General features: G+C 32.6%; 2 protein-coding genes across 4 annotated transcripts in view; both read left to right on the top strand.

Annotated features, from left to right (window-relative positions):
• Positions 1 to 4,277, top strand: part of LOC117118625 (ubiquitin carboxyl-terminal hydrolase 20-like) — a 13,603-nt gene extending 9,326 nt beyond the window's left edge. The window contains exons 17-22 of the mRNA XM_033263270.1: positions 158 to 260; positions 1,026 to 1,107; positions 1,501 to 1,609; positions 2,741 to 2,846; positions 3,303 to 3,371; positions 3,622 to 4,277. Coding sequence (XP_033119161.1) covers positions 158 to 260; positions 1,026 to 1,107; positions 1,501 to 1,609; positions 2,741 to 2,846; positions 3,303 to 3,371; positions 3,622 to 3,860 — 708 coding nt within the window. The 3' untranslated portion in view covers positions 3,861 to 4,277. The remainder of the gene's footprint in view (positions 1 to 157; positions 261 to 1,025; positions 1,108 to 1,500; positions 1,610 to 2,740; positions 2,847 to 3,302; positions 3,372 to 3,621) is intronic.
• Positions 4,278 to 6,574: 2,297 nt separating this feature from the next.
• LOC117118591 overlaps positions 6,575 to 23,963 on the top strand; it is a 75,197-nt gene continuing 57,808 nt past the window's right edge. For 2 of the 3 annotated variants that reach the window (XM_033263219.1, XM_033263216.1), the window contains exons 1-6: positions 6,575 to 6,865; positions 9,905 to 9,996; positions 14,284 to 14,452; positions 19,844 to 19,916; positions 22,378 to 22,449; positions 22,956 to 22,982. In XM_033263219.1, the coding sequence (XP_033119110.1) occupies positions 9,924 to 9,996; positions 14,284 to 14,452; positions 19,844 to 19,916; positions 22,378 to 22,449; positions 22,956 to 22,982 (414 nt within the window). In that variant the 5' untranslated portion in view covers positions 6,575 to 6,865; positions 9,905 to 9,923. The remainder of the gene's footprint in view (positions 6,866 to 9,904; positions 9,997 to 14,283; positions 14,453 to 19,843; positions 19,917 to 22,377; positions 22,450 to 22,955; positions 22,983 to 23,963) is intronic. The other variant, XM_033263218.1, reaches the window with a different exon arrangement.

The raw sequence follows: 23,963 nt of genomic DNA, 5'->3' as shown, positions 1-23,963 counted from the left end.
CATTATACAAAAATTAGATTTTTCTTAAAAATTGAAATTTTGCCGGGAATGGGGCTTTAAGTATTTGTTTAAGACTGTTGAAACAATAGTCACTACCTATTGTTAAAGGAAATAAACATATTATTTTATTGAAACTTTTCTGTTCATGTATTTTCAGAGTCTGTTGCATTTCTACATCTCAAGTCAATGGTTTAACAAGTTCCAGACATTTGCTGAGCCAGGACCAATTACCAATAATGACTTCTTATGCAAGCATGGAGGTAGTGAAATAAAACTAAGCCCACATTGGTGTATCTAGGAAATGGGGGGATTGATGGGGGATGCAGAGGTGAAATGATTAAGTGACTCCCCCTTACTTAATCAATGATTAAGTGAGGGGGAGTTGGTTGATATTAGGTGATTCTTAAATACTTAAGAATGATCTTCTTTTTTCTTTTTTTTTTTTTGGAGGTGGTGGGGTGTGCTCCCTGCACACTTAGATACACCACTGCAAGCCCACTGTTGTATTCACAGTTTTTTTTTTTTATCGATTTACAATTTACTTTATTCATTTTTTTACAGCAGTAATGCTAACCATTTAAAATCATTTAATATATTGGCAAAGTGACTTTTAAATGCACTTAACTATCCACTTTTTACATAACACATCATGTCAACAAGACTTTAAGCACATGAATTTCTCACATACATACTCAGCTTCCCAGTGGAGAATTCCAAAATAAGTCTGCTATAGTAATTAGCTCTTTGGAGTTTGAACCTACCAGGTACCCAATTAATTAGTGGAGGTGGACAACCTTTAGTAAATTACCTTGCCCATAAACACAAGCAAAAGTTTGAACCCCTGATCTGAAGGTTGAGAAAATGAACCCACTCCCACAATACAGTAATCTGATTATAAAAACTTAAAATACATTTACAGAAATTTAAGCAGTGGTTTATTATTGCAAATGTAGAAAGTGTCAGTGTTTATAGATGTGGTTCAAATTGAATTAAAAAAAAAAAAAATAAGAGTTTTTGTCTTCAAGGTGTTCCTCCCTGCAAATCTGCTTTTGTTGATGAGCTTGTTACTAAGGTTCCACAAACTGTTTGGGATTGTCTTCAAAATAGGTGAGTACTACACCAACATCATAGGCTAAGCATTTGCTTAGTATAATAATTAAAATGATTTTAATTGTAGACACAGCTCTGAACTAGTATTCGCCAAATTTAACTTAAGGTTTGATTTTGGTATACATGTTTAGAAGAATATAATAAGTTATTATCTGAGACAATACTCGAATAAAGTTACTAAAAATTGATAGAACGTAATTTTATGGTTTTGAATGCCAAAGACAAAAAAAGCTCAACAAACAAATCTATCACTCTCCAACATTCTATCAAAATTATAGTGTAAACTAAAACAAATTACCCATGGAAAATAATATCATTGTACTAGACATTCTTAAGATCATTCTAATAGTTTTGCTAATATGAATGGTTGTGTTCTTGTCATGCGATCAGGTATGGAGGTGGACCAGCCGTGACTCATCTTCGTAATTGTAAGACTTGCCAGGAGGAACTTGATAATCTGAAACGTAGAATCGCAGAAGAGAGGGAGACATTCGTCAAGGTAGGATCACAATTTACTGTGATTTTAATGGAAAGCAAGCCCTGTAAACTGGAAATCCTATATCAGACTTCAGACTAAAGGCCCTTTCACATCTGTTCAGGTTCCAGTTCAGATTACAGTTCAAGTTTTCAATTCATGTTTCATTTTTCTGATAACTGTTCAAATCTACTCAGGTTTTTGTAGAAGATAAGCCTAGCCTAGGTAAGGGAGAAGAGTCAATTAGGCTGAGGCATAAACATTTACGAAGTCCCTCGGCTCTATGGGGCTACTCAGTCGCGTACCTGTGAGGCTAAACCTCGCCCCAATTTCGGAAAATATGATGCTCCTCTGTTTTTCATCTCTGTAATCTTTAGAACTTTTATCATATAATATTGTATGTAACTGGATTTGCATTAGCAATTCTTCTATATTTAAACATCATCACCTAGGCTTAGGCCTGATCTTGCCTCCGCTGATACCACACACACTCTCTCTCCTCACTTCGAAACTGTGGCTTTTGATTGGTCAGAAATCGTCCGATATTCAATCAAGAGAGAAAAAAATCAGTCGTAGACAGATTTGATGCGGTAGCCGGAAACTATAGCTGGTTGCCGTATACCAGAACGGAGTAAATGTGAACAGAACATGTCTTTAGCATGAATAAAATAGATATCTGTTTTGTTTTGCCTGAACTGGGACATGAACAGAAACCTGAACAGATGTGAAAGGGCCTTAACCATGTTCCATCAGATATTATCTAATAGTTGCTTGTTCCAGACAAATATGATGATAAGTCGAGCAATTAATGCTCTTATCCATGCGACAAAGTGTGATGAATTAGAAATTGTCTAATGGGACCATAAAATGTTCACTAAGCCACATTCCTTGGATATTGTTCTAAAGTTTCCATGAAATAACTATTTAAGTATACAAAAGAATGTGAATTTGTGGGACAATTTGTGTGTTTTTGTGGTACAACTGCATTGTTCTGAGTGAGCATTTGTTCATTTTGATTGACACTCCAGAATGTCTGTTGAGACCATTCCCTGTTGCTTTGACAGACACTGAGATGCTGCTACACTTCTGATGATGTTGTTTCTGTGGCTTTGGTGTATCTTTAGTGTCATGATGTGTATATTATTTTTTTTTCAGCTACATAATAAGTTTCAAGACGAGGAAGACCAAAACACTACAGTATACTTCATCAGTCTCAGTTGGTTCCGTCAATGGGAAACATTCTTAAATTCAAAACACACAGGTCAGTATTTTGAAAAATATCATCTGTCATAAGATATAGAAATAAAACCCTCAAAAATTCAATTAAAACATTAAATACCTCATTTATAAATATAGATAAGTTAATAACACATTCAAAATAAATAGGTTTTTTACCTATGTACAGACATTTTACTGAAAAGATATTTTAAATTAATATTATCTGCCAATTGAATTTAATTACTTATGTACAGACATTTTACTGAAGAGATATTATTAAATTGATATTATCTGCCAATTAAATTCAATTGAATTGGAGGGTATACACAAAGAAAGTATTGGTTTTATTTATATTGATCGACATTTATCTTGAAAGCTTCCCTGATTTTAGAGATTAGATTAGAAAATCACTTTGCTATTGTGTGTATAATTTGTGAAAATATACATTGAAAATATATCTGTTAGTTATGTGTAAATGTGTACTATTTATTACATGCAGATTTTCCTGAGCCACCAGGTCCAATTGATAATCGTGCAATAGCAGCCTCCAAAGGCCATCATACTAAAGGTAAGAATTCTCCCATATATAATGATACAGTACAGCAAACGTAAATGAATGTTATAACCACACATGCAGTGAATTCAACAGGTGGATCTTATGCAAATTAGTCAACTTCCTGAATCGTGGTCAGGATGTTAATGTTTTAAAAGGTATATAAAGATAAACATAATTCAAATTATGTATGTACACAAGGCTTTAGTGCAAAGCTTATTGGAGAAGCAGTGTTCATTTCAAAGTTGTTTTTTTTTCACATTAGGAGCTGAAAGTGGTCAAATTTCGAAAGAGACATGGAACTATCTGCACTCAATCTACGGTGGTGGTCCAGAAATCATTGAACAACCCAACGAGATGGTCACTGCTACAGATCAAGATGAAGAAGATGATGATGAAGAGGATGGAGATGATGGTGGAGATGATAATGATGGCATGGACGAATCCTCTGCAGGAGAGAGTGAGAAGATTCTTAATGATGATACGCATGATAGTAAACTTTAACAGTTTGATTGCAGCATTCCAATTAAATGTATGCATTGTTTTCAGACAAAAAGTTATTACGTTTCTGATATAAAAGATATTCTGAATAACTAACAAGTAATGTGGAGACACAATAATTTTTGCTTTTGTTTTCATTAATATTGGAGATATATACATCATTTCATCAGATGTATGTGGTTGGTATAATTGTGTTGTTTCTGGTGAAAAATTGTACATACGTATCTTCAAAAGCTAATGAAAGTGAACAAATAGTTCTTGTACTTTTATATTACAATAATAGTTCTGAGTAGTTAGTTCACTTACTTACTGCCACCCAGAATGTGCAACAGTGGCATATATAGAAGTCTTGAAATAGGGGTACTGATGGGTCGGGGGAGTGAGGGGTGCTAGATCACTAAATAAGGTGATTTTTAGACTACTTGAACATAATTTTTTTGCTTCGAGAATTTTGTGCTAATTCGCAAACTAAGGTGATTTTTAACTACTTGACCATGATTTCTGGGGGAGGGGGGTGGGTGGGAACGCAAGTAATTTTTTGGGGGCGTGCACATCCCCTCCCAGGGGTACTACAGCAGTACTGTCATCTCACAGGTGCTAGTTTTCCGAACTCATTTGTGAATTTTATTAATAGCTCTCTAGTTTACACAATCTGGTGTCTAATTCATCCTGTATTGACTGTGGAAGAAGTAAACATTCACAGCTCTTCAGTAGTGTTGTTACCTAAAAGTGATTACTGACTGTTAGTATTTTATTTTTGTTACAAATAGAAATACAAATGCAAATACAGTTGAACTTGCCTAAGTCAAATCCAAATGGTATTGAAAAATTGTTCGACTTAGATAAAATTTGACTTACAAATCGTTACTCAATGGAAAACAACAATTTGGCACTTAAAAATTAATCAAGTTAGGCCAAGTTGAGTTAGGCAAGTTTAAATGTACATATAAATTAAATGAAAATAAATAACATACATAAAGTAAAGTTTTACAAGGAAATATTTAAGGTTGGTTTAATGCAAGGCACGATAATGATATAGGCTGAATGAAAGATCCCAATAATTACTCAAGCTTAATTCGTGTATAAATAAAACTAAATCGAAAATATGAGGTTTTGCTTTAAAAAATTGAACACAAATAAGAAAGTCATCACTTTTATGCCCAGTGGCACTTTCTTAATGTTAATTAAATGTTTTTACAATCTGAAGACCCTAATAAAGCATATGAATGTTTGATAAGATTGATTTTATTAGTATGCAAATTAAAACATTGTAAAGTAATAATATTGATGCATAACCAAGCCAAATAATTACAATATTTTTTTATTTCTATGTGTATAGTACATAATGCATAAGTATATAAGTGCTTTACAAGATTAAAATAACTTGAGTTATAAAATATAAACATATTTCATTGGTTTAAATATAATGTTATATTAAATGTAATGATATTATCATAAAATTTTAATATTACAAAATAAAGTTCGTTATTTATCCTTTCTCTTTCTACATCCTTTTATCACTTCTTAATTAACTTGTAATCCGTAGGTAAATAATTATATTTTTACATATTTCTTCATTTATTCATCTTTCCTGATTTATGTCATTTACTGCAAGTTTATCTTGTTGACAATCGGTGCAATACTAGCAGGCCTACATAATGAATATGTTATGTTTATGTTGTGGATATGTAAATTAGATGAATAAACATAAATGTTTGAATGGTTACTTAAAACGAACTCAATACATTATACACAAAGCTCAGTAGCTCAGAATATTCTTGTCATTGTATTCTTCTGTTTGGATACTTGTCATTGGCAACACCATTACTGGTCCAAGGATAGGACCCCTGTTCAGAAAATCCTGGACTCCCATTTAAGGAAAAAGCAAATTATTACAGTGAGAACCACTGCAATAGAAATGCTTCAAGAGAGAGAGGGTGCTAATTCTAGGCATCTTTAGGTGCCTATTTATAAAATTTGCTCAGTGTCAACCCCCAACCACGGTGGGGCCGAGGTACAAACTAAAAGAACTAAGGGAGTCCAAAAGTGTTTAGATCCCTGTAGGATTCTGTGTTAGTGTGGGGTTATGATTATTGTTAGAGGGTTATTTATGGTGATGATGGCAATGATGATACTAATGCTGGAGGTGTTGGGGCATTGATAATGTTGATAATGATGCTGATGATATTAATTATTGTATGATGATAATATATGGAGGTGGTGATGACGATGATTATGGTGCTGATGAGTAGAATGATTAATAATGTTTAAGGGGATCTGTATCTGTTCGATATTGTGCAATCTCCAAGGTATGTGTATCTAGCACACATTGAGAAGCAGAGCAAGGCACCATGACAGTCCAATATTATTAGACCTTAATACAATTATTAATAAATAAGGTACTACAGTATTGGTAATAATATCCCCCTAAAGATAATGGGGATGGGGATAATGGTATTTATGATGATGTTTGATTGTGTTGATGTTGATTATCAATAAAGATGATGATAATGACGATGATGATGATAATGGTATAATCAGGATAATTATAATGACCTCCCGGTTGAATTTTATACGGTAATAAGTAACCGTCTCTTGGCAACATTCAGTATCGTTAAAAAATAGTTTGATGAAATTGCCAAACATGATATTTTAAAAATTCGTTACTGCGCCCTCTATTTCAAATATAAAGCAATGTTTTGGACTGCTGCTGCATTTAGTTTTCTGGAAGTGAATGCCGCAAGTCAGTCGGTGTTGAAAGTGTTGATCAACAGAAAAGGAGGTAAATACCTAGTCAAGTTAAGCAAGGTCAGCTTAGTTCCCGGTATTATACTTTATTTTTGTGTAGCAATTTTCTTCTGGCCAATGTCAATCGATAGGGAAGCCACAAGAGAGTTCCATCGATGAACACTGATTTAGGAGGAAGCCAAACAAGAACTCCGGGGTGCAGTGGAGATTTGCACGGCTGAGCTGTGCGAGCTAGTGGTGCCTAACGGAATTCAGCTGAGGTAAGGTAACAAACGGATTTAATTTTACCGCAGTTACAGTTTCTGTGGCTTTTTTTAATTTAGGGTAGTCAAAGTTACTTCCTACTTTGTTTTATTTAGGGAACCAACAGACTACCAATTCAATATTCTTTGTTGATACGAAAATATTCCTGGTGGCTTGTGTGGCGCTTGTTCTCATTCTATTAGAACAAAGTTCACAGATTAATAGAACTTTAAAAATTCTATTAATCTGTGAACTTTGTTTTGTCTACTGCAGTGCTATGCTATACCATTGCCAACAGTCCTTGTGGTAGTATTACAGTAGCCAGCCAATCCTAGGCCTAATTATTATTGGTGATCCGCTTCACTGAGTGGATCACCTCTTGTTATTGTCAGAGATCTTTTTTGTTATTCTACATTTCTCCCCATTTCTTGTTCGCACAATATCTCAAAATTGCTGTAAGCTGCGCACATGGCAGCTTCAAGGAACATTTGGCTTGGCCTGTAAGTCACAATAAGCTTTTCAATGTGACCAGTCATGCGTGACGTCATCTACGCGCAATTTTGCGTTTTTACATCGATTATATTATCCTAACCAATTGCCATTTCGAAATCATATTTAGTGAGCATATTATAAACTTCAGGTCAAAGTTGAATGTCATGTACCTGAATTTTACGTGCGCGCATCATAACGCGTGTACGTGTGCGTCAAAATTTTAAAATGCTCGAAATCACTTTTTGACTAAATTAGAGCACATTTCAGGCCATTCTGATCATTTCAATATTTTTCTAATTTTTGGCGCCATGCAGCACATACAACAAAAGCTGGAAATTTCATTTTTTTACATGTTTTGGGTTCCTGACACTGTATTCACATATTTCCATTCTTTTTCAGTCATCTTAGGGCCAATAGCAATGCCGTACGTGCACATGAAACATACAAATCCTTGCACGCGTTTTTGTCGACATACACTGAAAATTTGCCAAAATCATGCCTATATTCAAACAGTTATAGGATAAAAGGTGACCCCAATTTTTATTACTTATTCTTAAACTTAAGCCCATGAGCCTGATAGGACATTGTGACGTCATCATATTTCCATCTGCATTCAACAAAACCTAATTCTTATATATGACGTCATTATTTTAATATTTATTCGAACGTATCTCACTTATTCATGATCGATCGTCTTCCATCTTTGAGTATGTTATAGTTAAGGCAATTTCCTTTCACAATGTTTCCTTCATTTTTGACTGATGATGTCATCATAGTCAAAATGAAGCTTTTTCTGACCACTCCTACACGTTTTTGTTAAATCTTTGACGACACTTTTTGTCCTGGCTAGTCTGAAAAACCTGGCTACGGTATTTTTTCATAATTCATACTTTTAAATCGCCATGGCCTTTCTTTTGCCTGACAAGCAAATCACCTAACTCGTCAATCTAGTTGCAATTTGGGTTTGTTTACCAGGCCTACAGACAATTGAGGCTGTATGACATTAAGAGTCCAAGTTGGATGAATCCAAATCTTGGAGATCTGTTAAACAAGGTTTCTTAACCACCAAATTAGATTTTGCTGTGCATGCATGGGTGTAGGCTGGGGTGTGGGGGTAAGTGGCGGACGAAAGATGGGTTATCCCAGGAGATTATCGCTTGCAGTGACTTCTTGTACACTTGGGACCCCTGTGACGTGATGTTTGTGCCATAATAGAATCTCTTTTTATGTTTTGTTAAACAGAATATTTTAAAAAATTTAGTCATAGGCTGGTTTCAGCAGGGGGTGGGGGGGGGAGAGACTGTGAATGTTTAACTAACTTCCTATTCCAATGAAAACTTATAGTCATTTTTATTATTTTAATCCACTTTTAGTTAAACTTGCTTGCTGCCACATTGGGGTGGGTGCATCCACCCACTCCCCCTAACCATCCTATGTTATTTGAAATTATAATCTGTAGGTTCATGATGATGTGTGTACATTTAGAAAAACATTAGAAAAAAAAGAAAGAAATGTATGTATAGTTTGAATTTCAATCATTTTGATATTATGGCCTGTAAGTCATTTTATATTTGGTATTTAAATTGTTTTTATCCATGTAAGTATTTTTTTATTTTTATAATTTTTTTCATGTGAGTTTTTTATTTATATAATTTATGATAATGCTTAGCATTTCCTTATTTTTTATGATTTGATATGTTTATCTCGGTAGGCCTGTTATAGATTATATTTCTCTTAAAAAGAAGTTAAATATCTTAAAACCGATCAGTTGATAGTAAATCACATTATTAAATAGTAGTATTAGAAGCTCAAAATTAATAAATTATTTGTAAACATGTAATTATCTATGATCATAACATTGAGTTTCCCAGTAATCTCATGTATGACCTTTTTCATCAAGAATTATCAATTTCCTCTTGGTTATCAACAGTGTCCAAAAGGTTAGTGACCATGCTAAAAATGGGTAGTCTGTATGTGATGTCATCTTTAACTGTATCAATTAAGTTTCCTATGCTAAAAGTACTTGCCTAACCGAGACTAAAGATTAAAGCTTGTTATGAATAGATAATTGATAATTTAGGTTTCTGGATGATTCCATAAGGCAAAAACATAGGATCCAAAGAATGGGAACTTCCCAGAAATCAGCATGGTCTCGTCTTAGAGCAAGCAAATTTCTTCTGAAAACTAACCCGATGGTCATTAAAATAAAACTCATAGAAGTGCTTTCTACCTGTACTTGGAACCCCAGCAGCATCCATTTAAACATATATTTTGAATGGACCCTCATCAAATGTAATTGGGACACTTTAAAGAATCTATCTGGTAACAACAAAGTAAATTTTAAATTTGTGAACATATAAAAACTAAAATACTTTAATACAGTTATAAAATAAGTTATAAGATAAGTAATAATATACTTTCATTTAATTTTTTATGCTTTTTTTTTTAACTGAACTTTTTTGACTGAAGGTACTTTTCAGTATAAAAAAAGGAAGTATATAAAAGATATAAAAAATATATAAAATACCGTAATGTAATGTAATTTGTTTTTATAATATGACTAGGTATACTCATCTCCCCAAGATGTTAGAAGATTCAGGGGGAGACAGTTTGAAGACTGGCAAAGCCGGTTACCTGTACCATCGGCCAGGCGGAGGTAAGATAAAAAAAACATACTATGACTCAGATCTTAATGAAAACTACTGTTTTGCTTATGGATATTTTAAACTGTGGAAAATTCCATTTAGAAACAGACTCATCATCATATGACTCAATGATAATAAGTGGCATTTGTTGCTTGTGATTATTTCACAATTGATGCATTGTTTTGTATTTATAGGAACTTTTATCATATTTATTTTAATTCGGGTTTCTCTTTTAACTTCTCCACTTGAACAGACTATTAAATATAGTTTGTTGTATTAATGCACCATCACATCTGTGATTTTTTTTCTCAATCTAGTGTTACAGTAGAAGTTGATATTAAGGGGCTTTCTAAAATAGAGTAATTTCTTATCTTAAACTCTCAACACTGCTTTTAGAGAGTGAGGAAGTTTTTTTAGTCGTAGAAAATGTGGATTTTTTATTTGGCACATTTATATGTAAATCAATGTTTTGTGTTTAAGTCTCTTTAGTGAGAAAACTGAATTGATTCCTAAACTTCCACCAATAATTATAAATTTCATACATTGTAGATTATTTTTTTTCACAACATAGTATGTAAAATATTATTACTGAATAAAAAGTGGTTGTGGTAAAGTTAAATTCAATTTAAATTTGAGTTTTATTGCCTTTATGAGCAATTAAGACCTTTTTGTCTGCTTACACTACACACAGTACAAACATTTATTTAACTTATGGCAGGATGAGCTAATGCCCAATTTAGGGGTTTCCCCAATCCACTCACTCACAATGAATTGCAATAAAGAAGGCTATTTATAAATGGTAACAAACTTCAGTCTCCCAAGTGACTATGTAACCACTACCATAGTATCTATTCTGTCAAAACGTATAATATAATAAACCAAAGCAAAGCAAAAATCAAGTTTGTTATTCATATGCCACTGGTTACAGACTATGATGAACTTGTTTGTTTGGGAAGTGGTGACTCGTGAATCACGGGTAGCCGTTTCCAAGGTTTCGGTAATAAAGGTAACCGGAAAATTGACACTTCCTTCAACTTGAGCCAATTTTTTTTTTTTTTGGGTTCAAGTACACTGATTGAATACTGGTATTTACCTTGTACTTCAATGTGATAATTTCTGTATGTGGCATTTGTATTAAAGTTGCCAAGCTTGCATTTCACCATGCAGTGTTTAAAATTCAGCATCATGAGTTTTTTTTATTATGGACCATAGCTTGATCAATGGTCAGTGGTTGTCCACTTTTACAGTACATTAGCTGTCTCTTATACACATCTAGAGGTGTAGGGGGGGGGGGGAATGGTGTTGGTGGTGGTCAGGGGAGAAGAGGGGTGCGAAAAAATTGAGAATGGGGAACTGTGGGGTGCGAAAATTGAGAAATGTGTAACTAAATATTCATTCCAATGAAAAGTTAATGGTCATTTTGAGTATTTTAACTCAGCGGAACTAATTTGCTATCATGAGGAAATGGGTCTGCATCCGCCAGCCCATGCCCTCGCACCACATATAACATTTGTCTCTATGCACCTTCTAGGATAACAGAAAAGAACAAAGCCAGATGGTTGAAACAAAAAAGAAAGCAGTAGAAGTAAAATCTACATAAAGGAAAGATGTAAAAAACACAATTTTATAAAATATATATAAAGTAAATATAAATTCATTAAAAATCTAGATGTACAAGAAAAATATTATTAAAAAAAATTTACTTTAGGAAAGATTATGTTTAAGAGAATTTTTTCAGTATTTTAATTGGAAATCTTGAAATTTGTAGATTGTTGCTACTGTAGCTGTGGGAGTAGATTTTATTTCGTCCTTAGTGATTTGAACTAAACGTTATGCATTCTGGATATTTTATAACTGAATGTTATTGGCTTGGAAAATGTATTTTTTTTTCCTGCAGTTTTTATATTGTGTTGAAAATATAATTATCCTGAGCCTCTTCATTCAATGATTGGTTTTGAACCTCCCTTTATAAATTTCAGCACTCTGATGTTTTTACATTAATTAATTTTTTGTGCCCACATTAATCATTTATCAAAAATTGTTGGAGAGTCACTAGATAGTTGATTCAGTTCACTTTTTGACAACCCCATCTACATCAAGTGTCGGTTCTTTGTTTTGCTATGTTTGTGTCGAAGACGAAATAAATGAAATAAAAATTTAAACAAACAATCACAGGATGGAAAACCACAGGATGTTTACCTTTTCTTTGGAAATGTAAATATTTGGGGTTTCTATTCTGTGATTGGTTGTGATAATACATCTTGGTGCCTCATATAAAGTGCATCGAATTCACCATTTGGAATATTCTGCACATAGAATTATGAGAACAAAAATTATAGAGCTACCGCTAATGGCGACAGGATATAGTACTAGCAGTGTTCATATTTTATTAATGTGAGTAATTTACTTAGGCATGGAAAAACATGTATGCACACTGATACGTGACTGGAATGAGACAGATATCTGTCTCTGCCCAAAATATCTTCAGGGTTATTAAAGTATCTCTTACCATTTTTTTAATTATATTTATTATCATTATCTACCTATTCTCTATTTTTGATAAGCACAGGCCTCTGATGTGTGCGGATCATCATACTTGTAGAGGCGTGGACTAGCTCGTACAGTAACTTTCTTCTCCGCTAAGGGTCCCTTTGTGTCCAACCTACCCGATATTTTATAATTATTTGAAATCACTTTTATTCAATAAACATATAAAAATCATTAAACAACAATTGATAAAAGGAAAACATTTAGAAATCTTCCTTGGGTATTTACTCTTACTAAATAAATAATAATATAAAGGGAGGAGACAAAGCCTAAACAGATTATATGATAGGGGTCAGAAGAAGAAATGAAAGATTTCACTATAATCAATACTCAAATATTATTATCATTAATATCATTAGTTGATATTCTCAAAATCTTGTTCAGTAGGCATTGGAATTGGACTACCGTATTTATTCAAATGCCTGGGCCATTTATTGTTGACGGTTTTTGAGGAGGCTTTTATTTGAGGGAGCCGTTTAATATATATATATATATACTCAAATAGACAGAATGTGTTTGCGTTAGCACAAAGTCTTATTGATTCCAACCTGGTTTACTAGAAAAAATGTACTGGAGTAGAACGTTAATAGGATGTGTTGAGCATGATGTGGCTTCATTAGAGTGTTAATTCGAGGAAAAAATAATGCCATGGGGCATTCATTCAAACAAGGCATTTTATTCCAAATGTGGCTCTAGCGTGGGCATTTATATGCAGGGAATAATTCAAATTGGGTCATTTATTCGAACAAATGCAGTATTCAGTTTATACATTAATTTGAAGAAGCTAGATAAGGGATTGAAAATTCAAGAAACATAATGATTTTCTTGCATATTTTCAACTTTCTGTTAAATACTGTTTCTACAGTACAATATTCTGTGCATGCCTTGGTAATCATTAAAAGGTTTTGCTTTTACTGAAAGTCTGTAAATCATGGACAATTTAATTGATGTGACCTTTGCCTCACTGAAAAGATAATTTTATTGTTTATTTGGTCTAAATAACAAAAGCATTTAAACAAATCAGAACAAAATATATCCAACTAATGTTAACTTAATCACTGCAGAAATGCCACTGGGCCACCCCATAAACAGTACTGTATGATAGTAAGTTGATAAATTGAGACCCTTTGAATAAGGAAATAAAGTGTACAGTACTTTTTTTTTGTAAGTGACCGTATGCAACCAGTCGTACTTCGTTAAACCACACCTGCCTGTGCAGTGTTAAAATCCTACTTAACGAAGGCAGCCAGACAAATAGAAAACTGGTAAATACTTGACAAAACAAAATGGCTGCGTAATTACCTTGATGCGCGCTAGCATAATCAACTTTGCTTCGGCTTGTCTCAGTATGGTTTTTTCGTAAACAAATGTTTTCATGAAGTTTTTGAATTCTCTTAGTCTACAATTATTTTTTTACTTTATGTAGGTAAAGATTATAATTAATATTTTTTGAAATTGAATCTAAATTATATTAACGCAAATATTGTTGCTAAACTGAACAATAGGTAATATTTGTTTGCCACATGGATAACTTATTGCAAATTAATGCACTCTGGTTTACGTTAATTTCCTTTGTCAATGAAATATATTTTACGAACCAACCAGATGAAAGTAATACTCAACAAAAAATCTTTGTCAATGAAACAAACCGGTCAGATATAGCCATTTGGATTTTCTGGATAATATCATGCATTATATTCAATAAAGTATTTCAATTATTATATTCAGGACTACTTTCTCTGTCATTTCAGCTTTAGGACGACTAAAAAAAAAGCGTTTTTGGTTTGTGGTAGACCCCCTGAAGTGCCATCTGGTCTTTCATAAGTCAAGTAGCGAGCAGTCAAACCCAATAGCTGCCGTGGACATCAAAGATGCGTGCATCTCACTGCTTCTTGAACACACCAATCAGTTCCTCATTTCGTAAGTTTCTGCCTTAAAATTTTTCAGTACTATTAATTTTTTGCAACTGCTGTATTTTTAGTTTAGTCTTCAAATCAAATGTTTTATATTTGTTGTAGAGTATCTGGCTTGAAATATCTAAGTAGTACAAAGGTGATATAATAATTGAGATGATATAAATATTGTTGGAAAAGTATAATTTTTTTCAAAAATAATATAGACACAGAAATATTCAAAAATAAATTGAAAAGTTTACATTATTTTGGAGGCTAAAATTTTTTTAAATAAGTTTAATACGTTGGTTCCCCTGCTTCTGGATAGTTTTTAGGATACTTACTGGTTTTAGTTTTATGAATTTTTCCTTTTCCGCTATTTATTTTCTCAATTGTTTTGAGCATTTCCTTGATATGGATATATAAATGGTATAATTATTAAAGTGCTATATTTATTCCTGTTAACAAATTTTAAAAACATAGCAGTAGAAACTGAATTTGTTATAAAATTATCAACACGAGGACAAATTAAAAAGATAAAAAACATTGCAAAAACAAAAAAAAGTGTTTAATATAAATCTTATTTATTATATTATTATAATATTGAAATAGAAATGTTTCTATCTCTATTGCAAAATTTTAAAAAATATTATTACTTTGTAAAATAAAATCAACCACAGTAGCCTATTTTTAACTTTTTGTGGTAGATTATAGGGTACTCAAAATTTGACAGTTTATCAATGGCTATTGTCAAATGATATTATTAATACGTTCTTTAGTTCAATGTTCAGTTAAATCAGTAAATTTAAATATTAGATTAACACAGCCGAGGAAGATGTTTGAATTCTTTGGGGAGAATGAACGTAAGATTAGAAATCTTCTAAATCTAGTTGTTGGCGTTTGTTTTCAGTGAGTGAAGGTTTACTACAAGCATTGTTTTAGTCATCACGTATCTTTGGCAGCGCTGCCTGGCTGGCTTATCTGCCACTGAAAATGATAACTCACTGAGTAATAGCCTTCTCATTTCCTGCTAAGCTCAGGGACTCACAATCGTGTGTGTGTCACATGTCCCAAGACGGAGCTTCCCATCAAAGTGGATTTCTACACAAAATGGTTCCATACACATTTACCTTCATTCTAAACTTCCTGACAAGAAGGATTTTTGAAAGGAATATGCCATGACGACCTTTATCCTCTGAAGAAATTTAATATCATGTTTTTAGAGGTTTTTCATATGAACATTGATAATCAAGTTTCTCACCATTTGTAAAAATATTCTGAAGTTCAAATTAAAAAATACTATATTGAAGTATGGTATGATTAGAAGTTGATTTATATTTCCAGTGAGATTATATAATGTAAACAGTCATACATCCTGTTAGGAAGGCTATATAAGCATTAATGTGTATAAACCAGATAGATACAGAGCCTACTGTGTAGCATCACATTCTACTTTAACCATATTTGTATATCCATGCTTTAAACATTGTGTTAAATGATAAACACATGATTTAAAATTGGATTTATAAAATTATTTGTACAGTATCAAACCAGGTTATACATTTTTAATTTTCAACCTTTTTTATCTATCTATATTTGCAGCTGTCCATCTATCTATCGTCCATCTGTCCATCCATCTATCATCAATCTGTTCATCCATCCATAATCTGTCCATCCAACCAACCATCCATCTCTCTATTGTTCCATTCATCCATCCATCTATCTATCCATCTATTCATCTATCCATCTATCTATCAGTCCATGCATTCATCCATCTATCAGTTCATCCATCCATCAGTCCACCCATCTATCGGTGCATCCATCCATCCATCTATCTATCAGTCCATCTATCCATCCATCTATCAGTCCATCCATCCATCTATCAGTGCATCCATCCATTCATCTATCAGTCCATTCATCTATCAGTGCAGTCACTTTATTTATTCGGGAAAACTTATTCAATAATTTCATATTGTTCTACCATATGATCGTGATTAAAAACACCACAAATACATGAAATACAAGTCCTATCTAACTACCTATCATTCCATCCGTCCATCTATCTATCCATCCATCCATCTATCACTGCATCCATCCATCTGTCTATCAGTCCATCTATCCATCCATCTAGCAGTCCATCCATCCATCCATCTATCTATCAGTCCATTCATCTATTAGTGCAGTCACTTTATTTATTCGGGAAAACTTATTCAATAATTTCATATTGTTTTACCATATGATCGTGATTAAAAACACCACAAATACATGAAATACAAGTCCTATCTAACTACCTATCATTCCATCCATCTATCTATCCATCCATCCATCTATCACTGTATCCATCCATCCATCTATCCATCCATCAGTCCATCCATCCATCCATGTATCAGTCCATTCATTCATCCATCTATCATTCCATCCATCTACAGTATCAGTCCATCCAACTATTAGTGCATCCATCCATCTGTCCATCCATCTATTAGTCCATACATCCGTCTATCAGTCCGTCCATCCATCTATCTATCTATCAGTCCATTCATCCATCCATCTATTTATCAGTCCATCTATCCATCTATCCATCCATCTATCCATCTATCAGTGCATCCATCCATTCATCCATCCATTCATCCATCCATCCATCCATCTTTCAGTCCATCCATCTATCAGTGCATATTTCTGTCAGTGCATCCATCCATCTGTCTATCTGTCAGGCCATCTATCCATCTATCAGTCCATCCATCCATCTATCTGTCACTCCGTCCATCCATCCATCCATATATCAATGCATCCATCCATCTATCAGTATGTTCATTTATCTTTTTATCTATCTACCAATCAATCAAGCAATCATTTTAATCATTACAAACAGTCTTTGTGATTTTTTAAGTATCGAATATATAAAATGAAATGTTTTCCACCTAATTTTTTTCAACTTAATAACAAAATAATCACAAAAAAAGGAAATAAACAGTGACGAAACTCTAATTTTTGAAATTGCCTATTGCAAATTTTATTGTTCCTTTGTACTTACTTTTTCACTATCATCTCTTTCCTAGACATCATTTCCTTCTCAGACAGATTGTTAATTATTTAAACACATTGGCTTACTATAATTACTTGTGTCCCCCCTATCTATGAATTTTATTGCAACTAGGTAATTAAATAAAGTATAATTGGAACTATCTAATTAGGTATGCTTAATCTTAATGATGTGTTTTAGCTAGCTAGGTCAGTACCCTTAGCCTCTATTTATGGGAAAACATTTTTACATTATTCTACTACTAAGATATTGTATTGTGAGTAGTGTTTATTGCTTCCCATGACACAGGTTTTGACGCTGGGAGTGGTATTTAATAGCATACTGTAAATATATAATTAATGCTTGCGGTACACCACGTAGATAGTTCTGAAAAGAACTGTTGTTGTTGGTTGAGAATATCTTGACGTTTCGGTTGACTTGCTTCAACCGTCTTCAGGAGAATAATATCCTGAAGACGGTTGAAGCAAGTCAACCGAAACGTTGAGAAACGTTCTCAACCAACAACAACAGTTCTTTTCAGAACTATATACGTGGTGTACCGCAAGCATTAATTATATATTATACTTCGCCATGCAAACCTTTAAACAATATACTATAAATAGTTCTTCAATATACTGTAAACTTAATGACAGGAAAAAGAATTGAAGAACCATTTACAGTATACTAATTCAACTAAAGACTAGATTAAATTCTTCCAATTGCTATTTATTGTTGCAAAATGCTGGAATTTTATGTAATTGTGACCTTAAACTAGTCATGTTCGCATTCGAATTAAATAAGGATAAGTTTTCCTGCCACACCCACTGGCTTCCATTTTGGACGGCCTATTTTGTTTTTCTGGCTAAACCCTTGACTTTAATCCTTATATGAAAGAAATGACAGCAGCACTTTTAAGACTATAACTTGTATAATATTTAATCTCTGAGATTAAGTTTTATATGTAAGTTAGTCTTAAAAGTGCTGACTGTCATTTCTTTTATATTGTTCTACAGCAGAATAATGAAGCTACACATTTTGTTCATCATTCTTAAAGTTGTGCAATACTAGCCACATTCGCATTGGATTAAATATTTACTGCTACAAAGGATAAATTCCTCATGGTATATTTTTTGCCCCTGTATTCACTTCTTAAAACAAATAACTTAATTAAATATTTATAATACAGTAGTTCCATTTGAATAGCTCAGTGGTTAATATGCTTGCCTACTAATCTGAGTGTATTGGGTTCAATTCCTATGATAGCAAACTAAAACCAACACCACACCAAGCCTCATAAAGAGACTTAGCTGATAAAAGCATCACATTATTTCATTTATTTAATAGGGCTTCTGAATATCAGCCGATCTAGGATGCGTTGGAAGGGTCACCCTCTATAAATATGGTTTAAACAAATATAAGATATTGAAATTGTTTAATTTTTTTTTTGCAGTGGAAGTGTTTCTTGTTATTATTGTTTATTGTTGTTTATTTGTTGGAACCCCCTGCAGTGTATGCAACACACTAGCTCAAAATGCCATACTGCCATCTACAGTATGACATAACCTCTAATAACATGGATCAGATTTGCTCGAAGTAATTGCGTTATTAAAGGTCCCCCATCCTCTACACATTCGTGTACTAAATAAGTGACAGGTTCTTGGCACACTCTACATTATGTTATATGATTTAAAAAAACATGCATTGACTCGGTTTTGTAATATATTGAATCTACTTGTACGAATACAATTATGCAAATTGTATGTTCCGTGGGGACGGGTTCTTTTACCAAGACTGAAGGGGGTGGGGGAAAAATTTCTCATGCTAAATCCATAATATCCGTGACATCTTTTTACACGCATGACTAAGGGATTTTGGAGCAGTAATTGGATTTCGTAGAAATTACATGGCTAAATTTTTTGTGCTTCTGTTTGTTTTGTTTGATAGCGAAAGAATTTGGTAATATGATGCAATTAATTAATATTGCTCATAATTATGCCGTGTTAGGGATTGATTAGGATGATGGTGACAAAGATAAGATTAAATTGCGTGTGAGGAAAACTACAATGTAATGATGATGCTGAAATCATGATATTTTTGGCTATACTTTGCAAAAATATTTTACACTTACAAACATAAATGAGTAATATAACAATAAAATATTAACTCAGAGAATTAAAAGTTTATATTTTTGCAGGTGTTAACAAATATATTTACAATTATGTAAATCCAAAAGAATATTCATATTTTCCTTATTGTATTCAATGACTAATGAATTTCACAACTGATATGAAATGATATTAATAAATTACCTGTTTCATCATTTGTACAATAGATTAGGTTTGCTTTTTCAGCCTTTAAAATTACATCTCTTTTATCTAATTAAATATTCATGTATTATAGGACAGGAGGCAAGGAGCATATACTGACAGCAGAAAGCCATGAAATAATGATGCAGTGGCTGAAGGCATTGCAGGTAAAAGTTCTCATATTTCTACTTTCATCTCATGTAAGATGATCATACATTCAGCCATTAAATAATGATGCAGTTGCTGAAGGCATTATAGGTAAAAGTTCTTATATTTCCACTTTCATCTCACATGAGATGATCATACATTCAGCAATGAAATGATGATGCAGTGGCTGAAGGGATTACAGTTAAAAGTTTTTATATTTCTACTCTTATCTCCTGTGAGATGATCATACATTCAGCAATGAAATGATGATGCAGTGACTGTGGGTATTAGTTAAGGTTCATTTATTGCTATTCTCTTCAATAATCTCATATACTCTCACATTTCATGATCTCACAGCAACCATAAATGATGATGCTATGGCTAAATGCATTATAGTTGAAGATTCATCTGTATAAACATATTTTTACATAATCTCGCATCAGCTATGGCGCATAATGGTGCATGCAATTGCTGAACATTTCATTGATATTCTCATCAGTAGTCTCATGCATAATGAACCTTTCCGCTAAGGCCCATCTTTTGGATATTGTCAAGGGTCGCACTAAACAAGCGTAAATGTACTTAAACATATCCGTTTGTGGGACAACACGTGTATTTGTTGGACACGCGCTTATACCTATCAGTGTTGTGATTGGTTAGTTTCATTGACACTCTAGAAAGGTCCGTAACAATAGCCATGAAATAATGGTGCAACAAACTGACGACAATAATCCAGCATTATTATCTCCCAAATTTTTACTCAGCCTCACACCAATATTGTAGTGTATCTTTTGTCAAATCTACATGAGGTAGTATTTTTGCGAGAAAATAAGGACTGTCTTCTACAGTATGCAAGTTATCAATTTTATGACATTTTCATGGTGGGTTTCATTTGTGAATATTTTGTTATTTTGTGTACGTCAATGGAAATTGAATTTCTACATTGTATTTTACATGTTGGACCAATGACTGTATCACATTTTAAAGCATACTACTATAGCAGTTGATAACCTCACATGTGAAAAGCAACTGAGTGGAATGTGAATTTTTTTTCTCTGTTAGTATAAATATTAAAGCCAATTACCGAGTTGTATTGTAGAACCATCAGTAAAAGCAAAATAATTAATGTCATTGTCAATATAATTGTGATCATTTATGTGTGTTGCTTATGTGTGTGAAGTCACAAAAAAGTCGGAAACTTGCTCCTGTCCTCCATCGTAGTCCTGAATCATATTCATAAAATCATATTCATAAAAATTCCTTTCATTTTTTATGACATTTAACCTCTCAGACATACGGTACAGTTAGCTATCAGACCGAGAGATCTCTACTGACACTGAGATAAATCATGTATTTAGCTAATTGTCAATCACTGCCAATGAAAAATAGATGGTGCTGTTGATATTGCTAATAATTGAATTGTAATCTAATATAGCAATAATGATAACAATGATTAATAATCTTTGATAGATGTTTAGTCAGATTATTTTTGTCATACAGTATATATAGTCATGTCATTAGTGAATGCCTCTACTGTAGAATAAACCAACTATTACTATTGCTCCTATAATTAAAACACCTCTCAAAAATTATAGAACTGTACATCGCAGAGCAATGCATGTCCATGCAAATTACCATATGAGCCTCCTCATCCCTTGGGTTATAATCTAATAGTAACAATATATAATTTTAACATAATGTTTAGGCAGCTTATTTAGTATTGTCATTCATTTTAGTACTTTTTATATTTTGTCAATATTCGCATTAATGTAATTCATAATTCATAATTTTATTTCGCTCAAAATGTAATGAGTCTGGTAATCAAAAAAGGGAACATGTCCCTGTACAAGATGCCTACTAGAGAAACAATGATAATTGCAAAAGCATAATAATAATAATAATATAACAATAATAATAATAATAATAATAATAATAATAATAATAATAATAATAATAATAATATTATTATTATTATTGTTATTATAATACATTATTATTATGATACCGATAATAATAAATAAATAAAATAATAATAAAAATAATAATAATTATTATTATTAATGTGTCTCTCACATCTTGACAACATAATTTATTTTGAGCTACAGTACATGCTAACATGATTTTTTTTGTCCACATTAATATGATTTTCAAACTAGTGACATGACAGTACATATTTTAATTGATGTTAATGGTATTGACCAACTGCATTTGCTGAGGGTCGCTGGTGCGATTTCGGTGCGGTTACATGGACACTAACGTAATAGTGTGCATGTGCGATTGGCTGATTTTAAAAACATTTCACGTAGACTGCTACTGATAATCAGCAGACACTGGTTAATCAATCGCAAAGTGGAGGTGGATTGCAAGGCTTAACTCTCTATGGGCAACATAGCCATCACCTCAAAACCCACTTTATAAACCCACACATGTGTTTATTGCCCACAAAAGTAACTAATAACAGTGTAATATGCTCTTTTGCAGGATACTAGAGATTTGTTCACTCAGGGTAAACTAACCCGGCACACAAGATCCTGGAAGCCACGGAACAATGCAGTGAGTATGGCATTTCCATGTCTTAATCCTAGAATTACGTTTATCATTATGCTATACAATAACAAAGCTAAATGTTTATTTAGTTTATATTTGTGTTTATTATGTTCATGTTCCTTTTGTTTATGTTTATGTTTACACTTATTCAGATTATACTTAATTTCAGTTCAATTAGATTATTATCACATATTCAGATATTGTTATTTTTAATCACATACCCACAAATATACTATACAAAATATTTGTTATCAGGTGTTCCATAAGGAATTTTTCTCATTATAAATCAAATTTAGTTCCTTCTACACAATAACAAATATATGTAAATGTTGCTGATACCAGCATTACAATATGATTACTGTAAATAACAAAGAAAACTCGGAATAGAGTAATTCCATTTGAACATTTAACATTTGAGATGTCCCATTAGCCAATATTGATAGATAGCAGCACTCTCTACATGGTCTTTTTTCAAACATTTTTTGGTAATATGTTATGTGCTTTATTAACAGCCAGGGTTACCAAAACATTTACAGAAGGTAAATATAAAGATATATAGAATTATCTGAAAGCTCTAATCATGCAAAATGTTATACTTGTAGATTCAAAAATGATTTTATCATTGCCAGTGGTGCAAGAGTGTATATTATCACAATTTGTCATTTATGCACTACTCACATTTGTGCCAATTATATAAAAAAAATATTTGTAGCAAGCATATCATATTGTCACTATTTTATTTATTCTCAATATCACTGTAGGAATATTTGAAATATCCTTCACTTCATTCTGCTATTATAGTACATTTTTAATACAAACTAACATAGCAAACATGTAGCATTTAGTCATAATATATTTGTAGCATATTTGTAGCACATTACATAAAAAGAAATACATATACTGTAGCACATAATGCACTGTGTAAACATTATAGGAACATAAATGTTTGTTGATATTTACAGAACTTTTATTAGCTACATTTTGGCATATGCAGTAGTACCCATTAACATTTATTGTTTTTTCTACTGTGTGAAAATATCAGGTTTATTTTCATGAAACATAACTTGTAGTGGTGATCACATTAAGCAGTACAACACAGGCACAATAGCACATAATGTAATATTTTTCAATAACTTGCAACAGAACAGAGCTATTTGCATCAAGAGACATTGTATTTCTGTGTCTTATATGTTAATTGAGATGTCTTATATCTTGTTTTCATTTTAACTAGCTTTGTTATATACTGTATTTATGATGTGAGATTCTTTGTCCTCATTATCCTCTTCACCATCATCATCATTATAAATTTCTGCCTTTTGTTGGCTTAAGGCTCTCCACTATTTTAGACCAATTTCTTCTGCAATAAGCAAGGTGTTTGAGATTGTGACAAACAGTATTAATAGAGTAATGACTTTGTCAGCTCTTCCAGAAAACAACTGTACATTGTAATGTCTAAATACTGTACTACTGTCTTCCTTTGTACCAAAAAAACCCCTTTAGAGTGATATAAAAATCACCTT

This window comes from Anneissia japonica, unplaced genomic scaffold, assembly GCF_011630105.1.
Source record: "Anneissia japonica isolate Jap-2015-1 unplaced genomic scaffold, ASM1163010v1 scaffold376_len1572418_cov194, whole genome shotgun sequence".
Taxonomy (NCBI): Eukaryota; Metazoa; Echinodermata; class Crinoidea; order Comatulida; family Comatulidae; genus Anneissia; species Anneissia japonica.
This window is presented reverse-complemented; position numbering and strand designations above follow the sequence as displayed.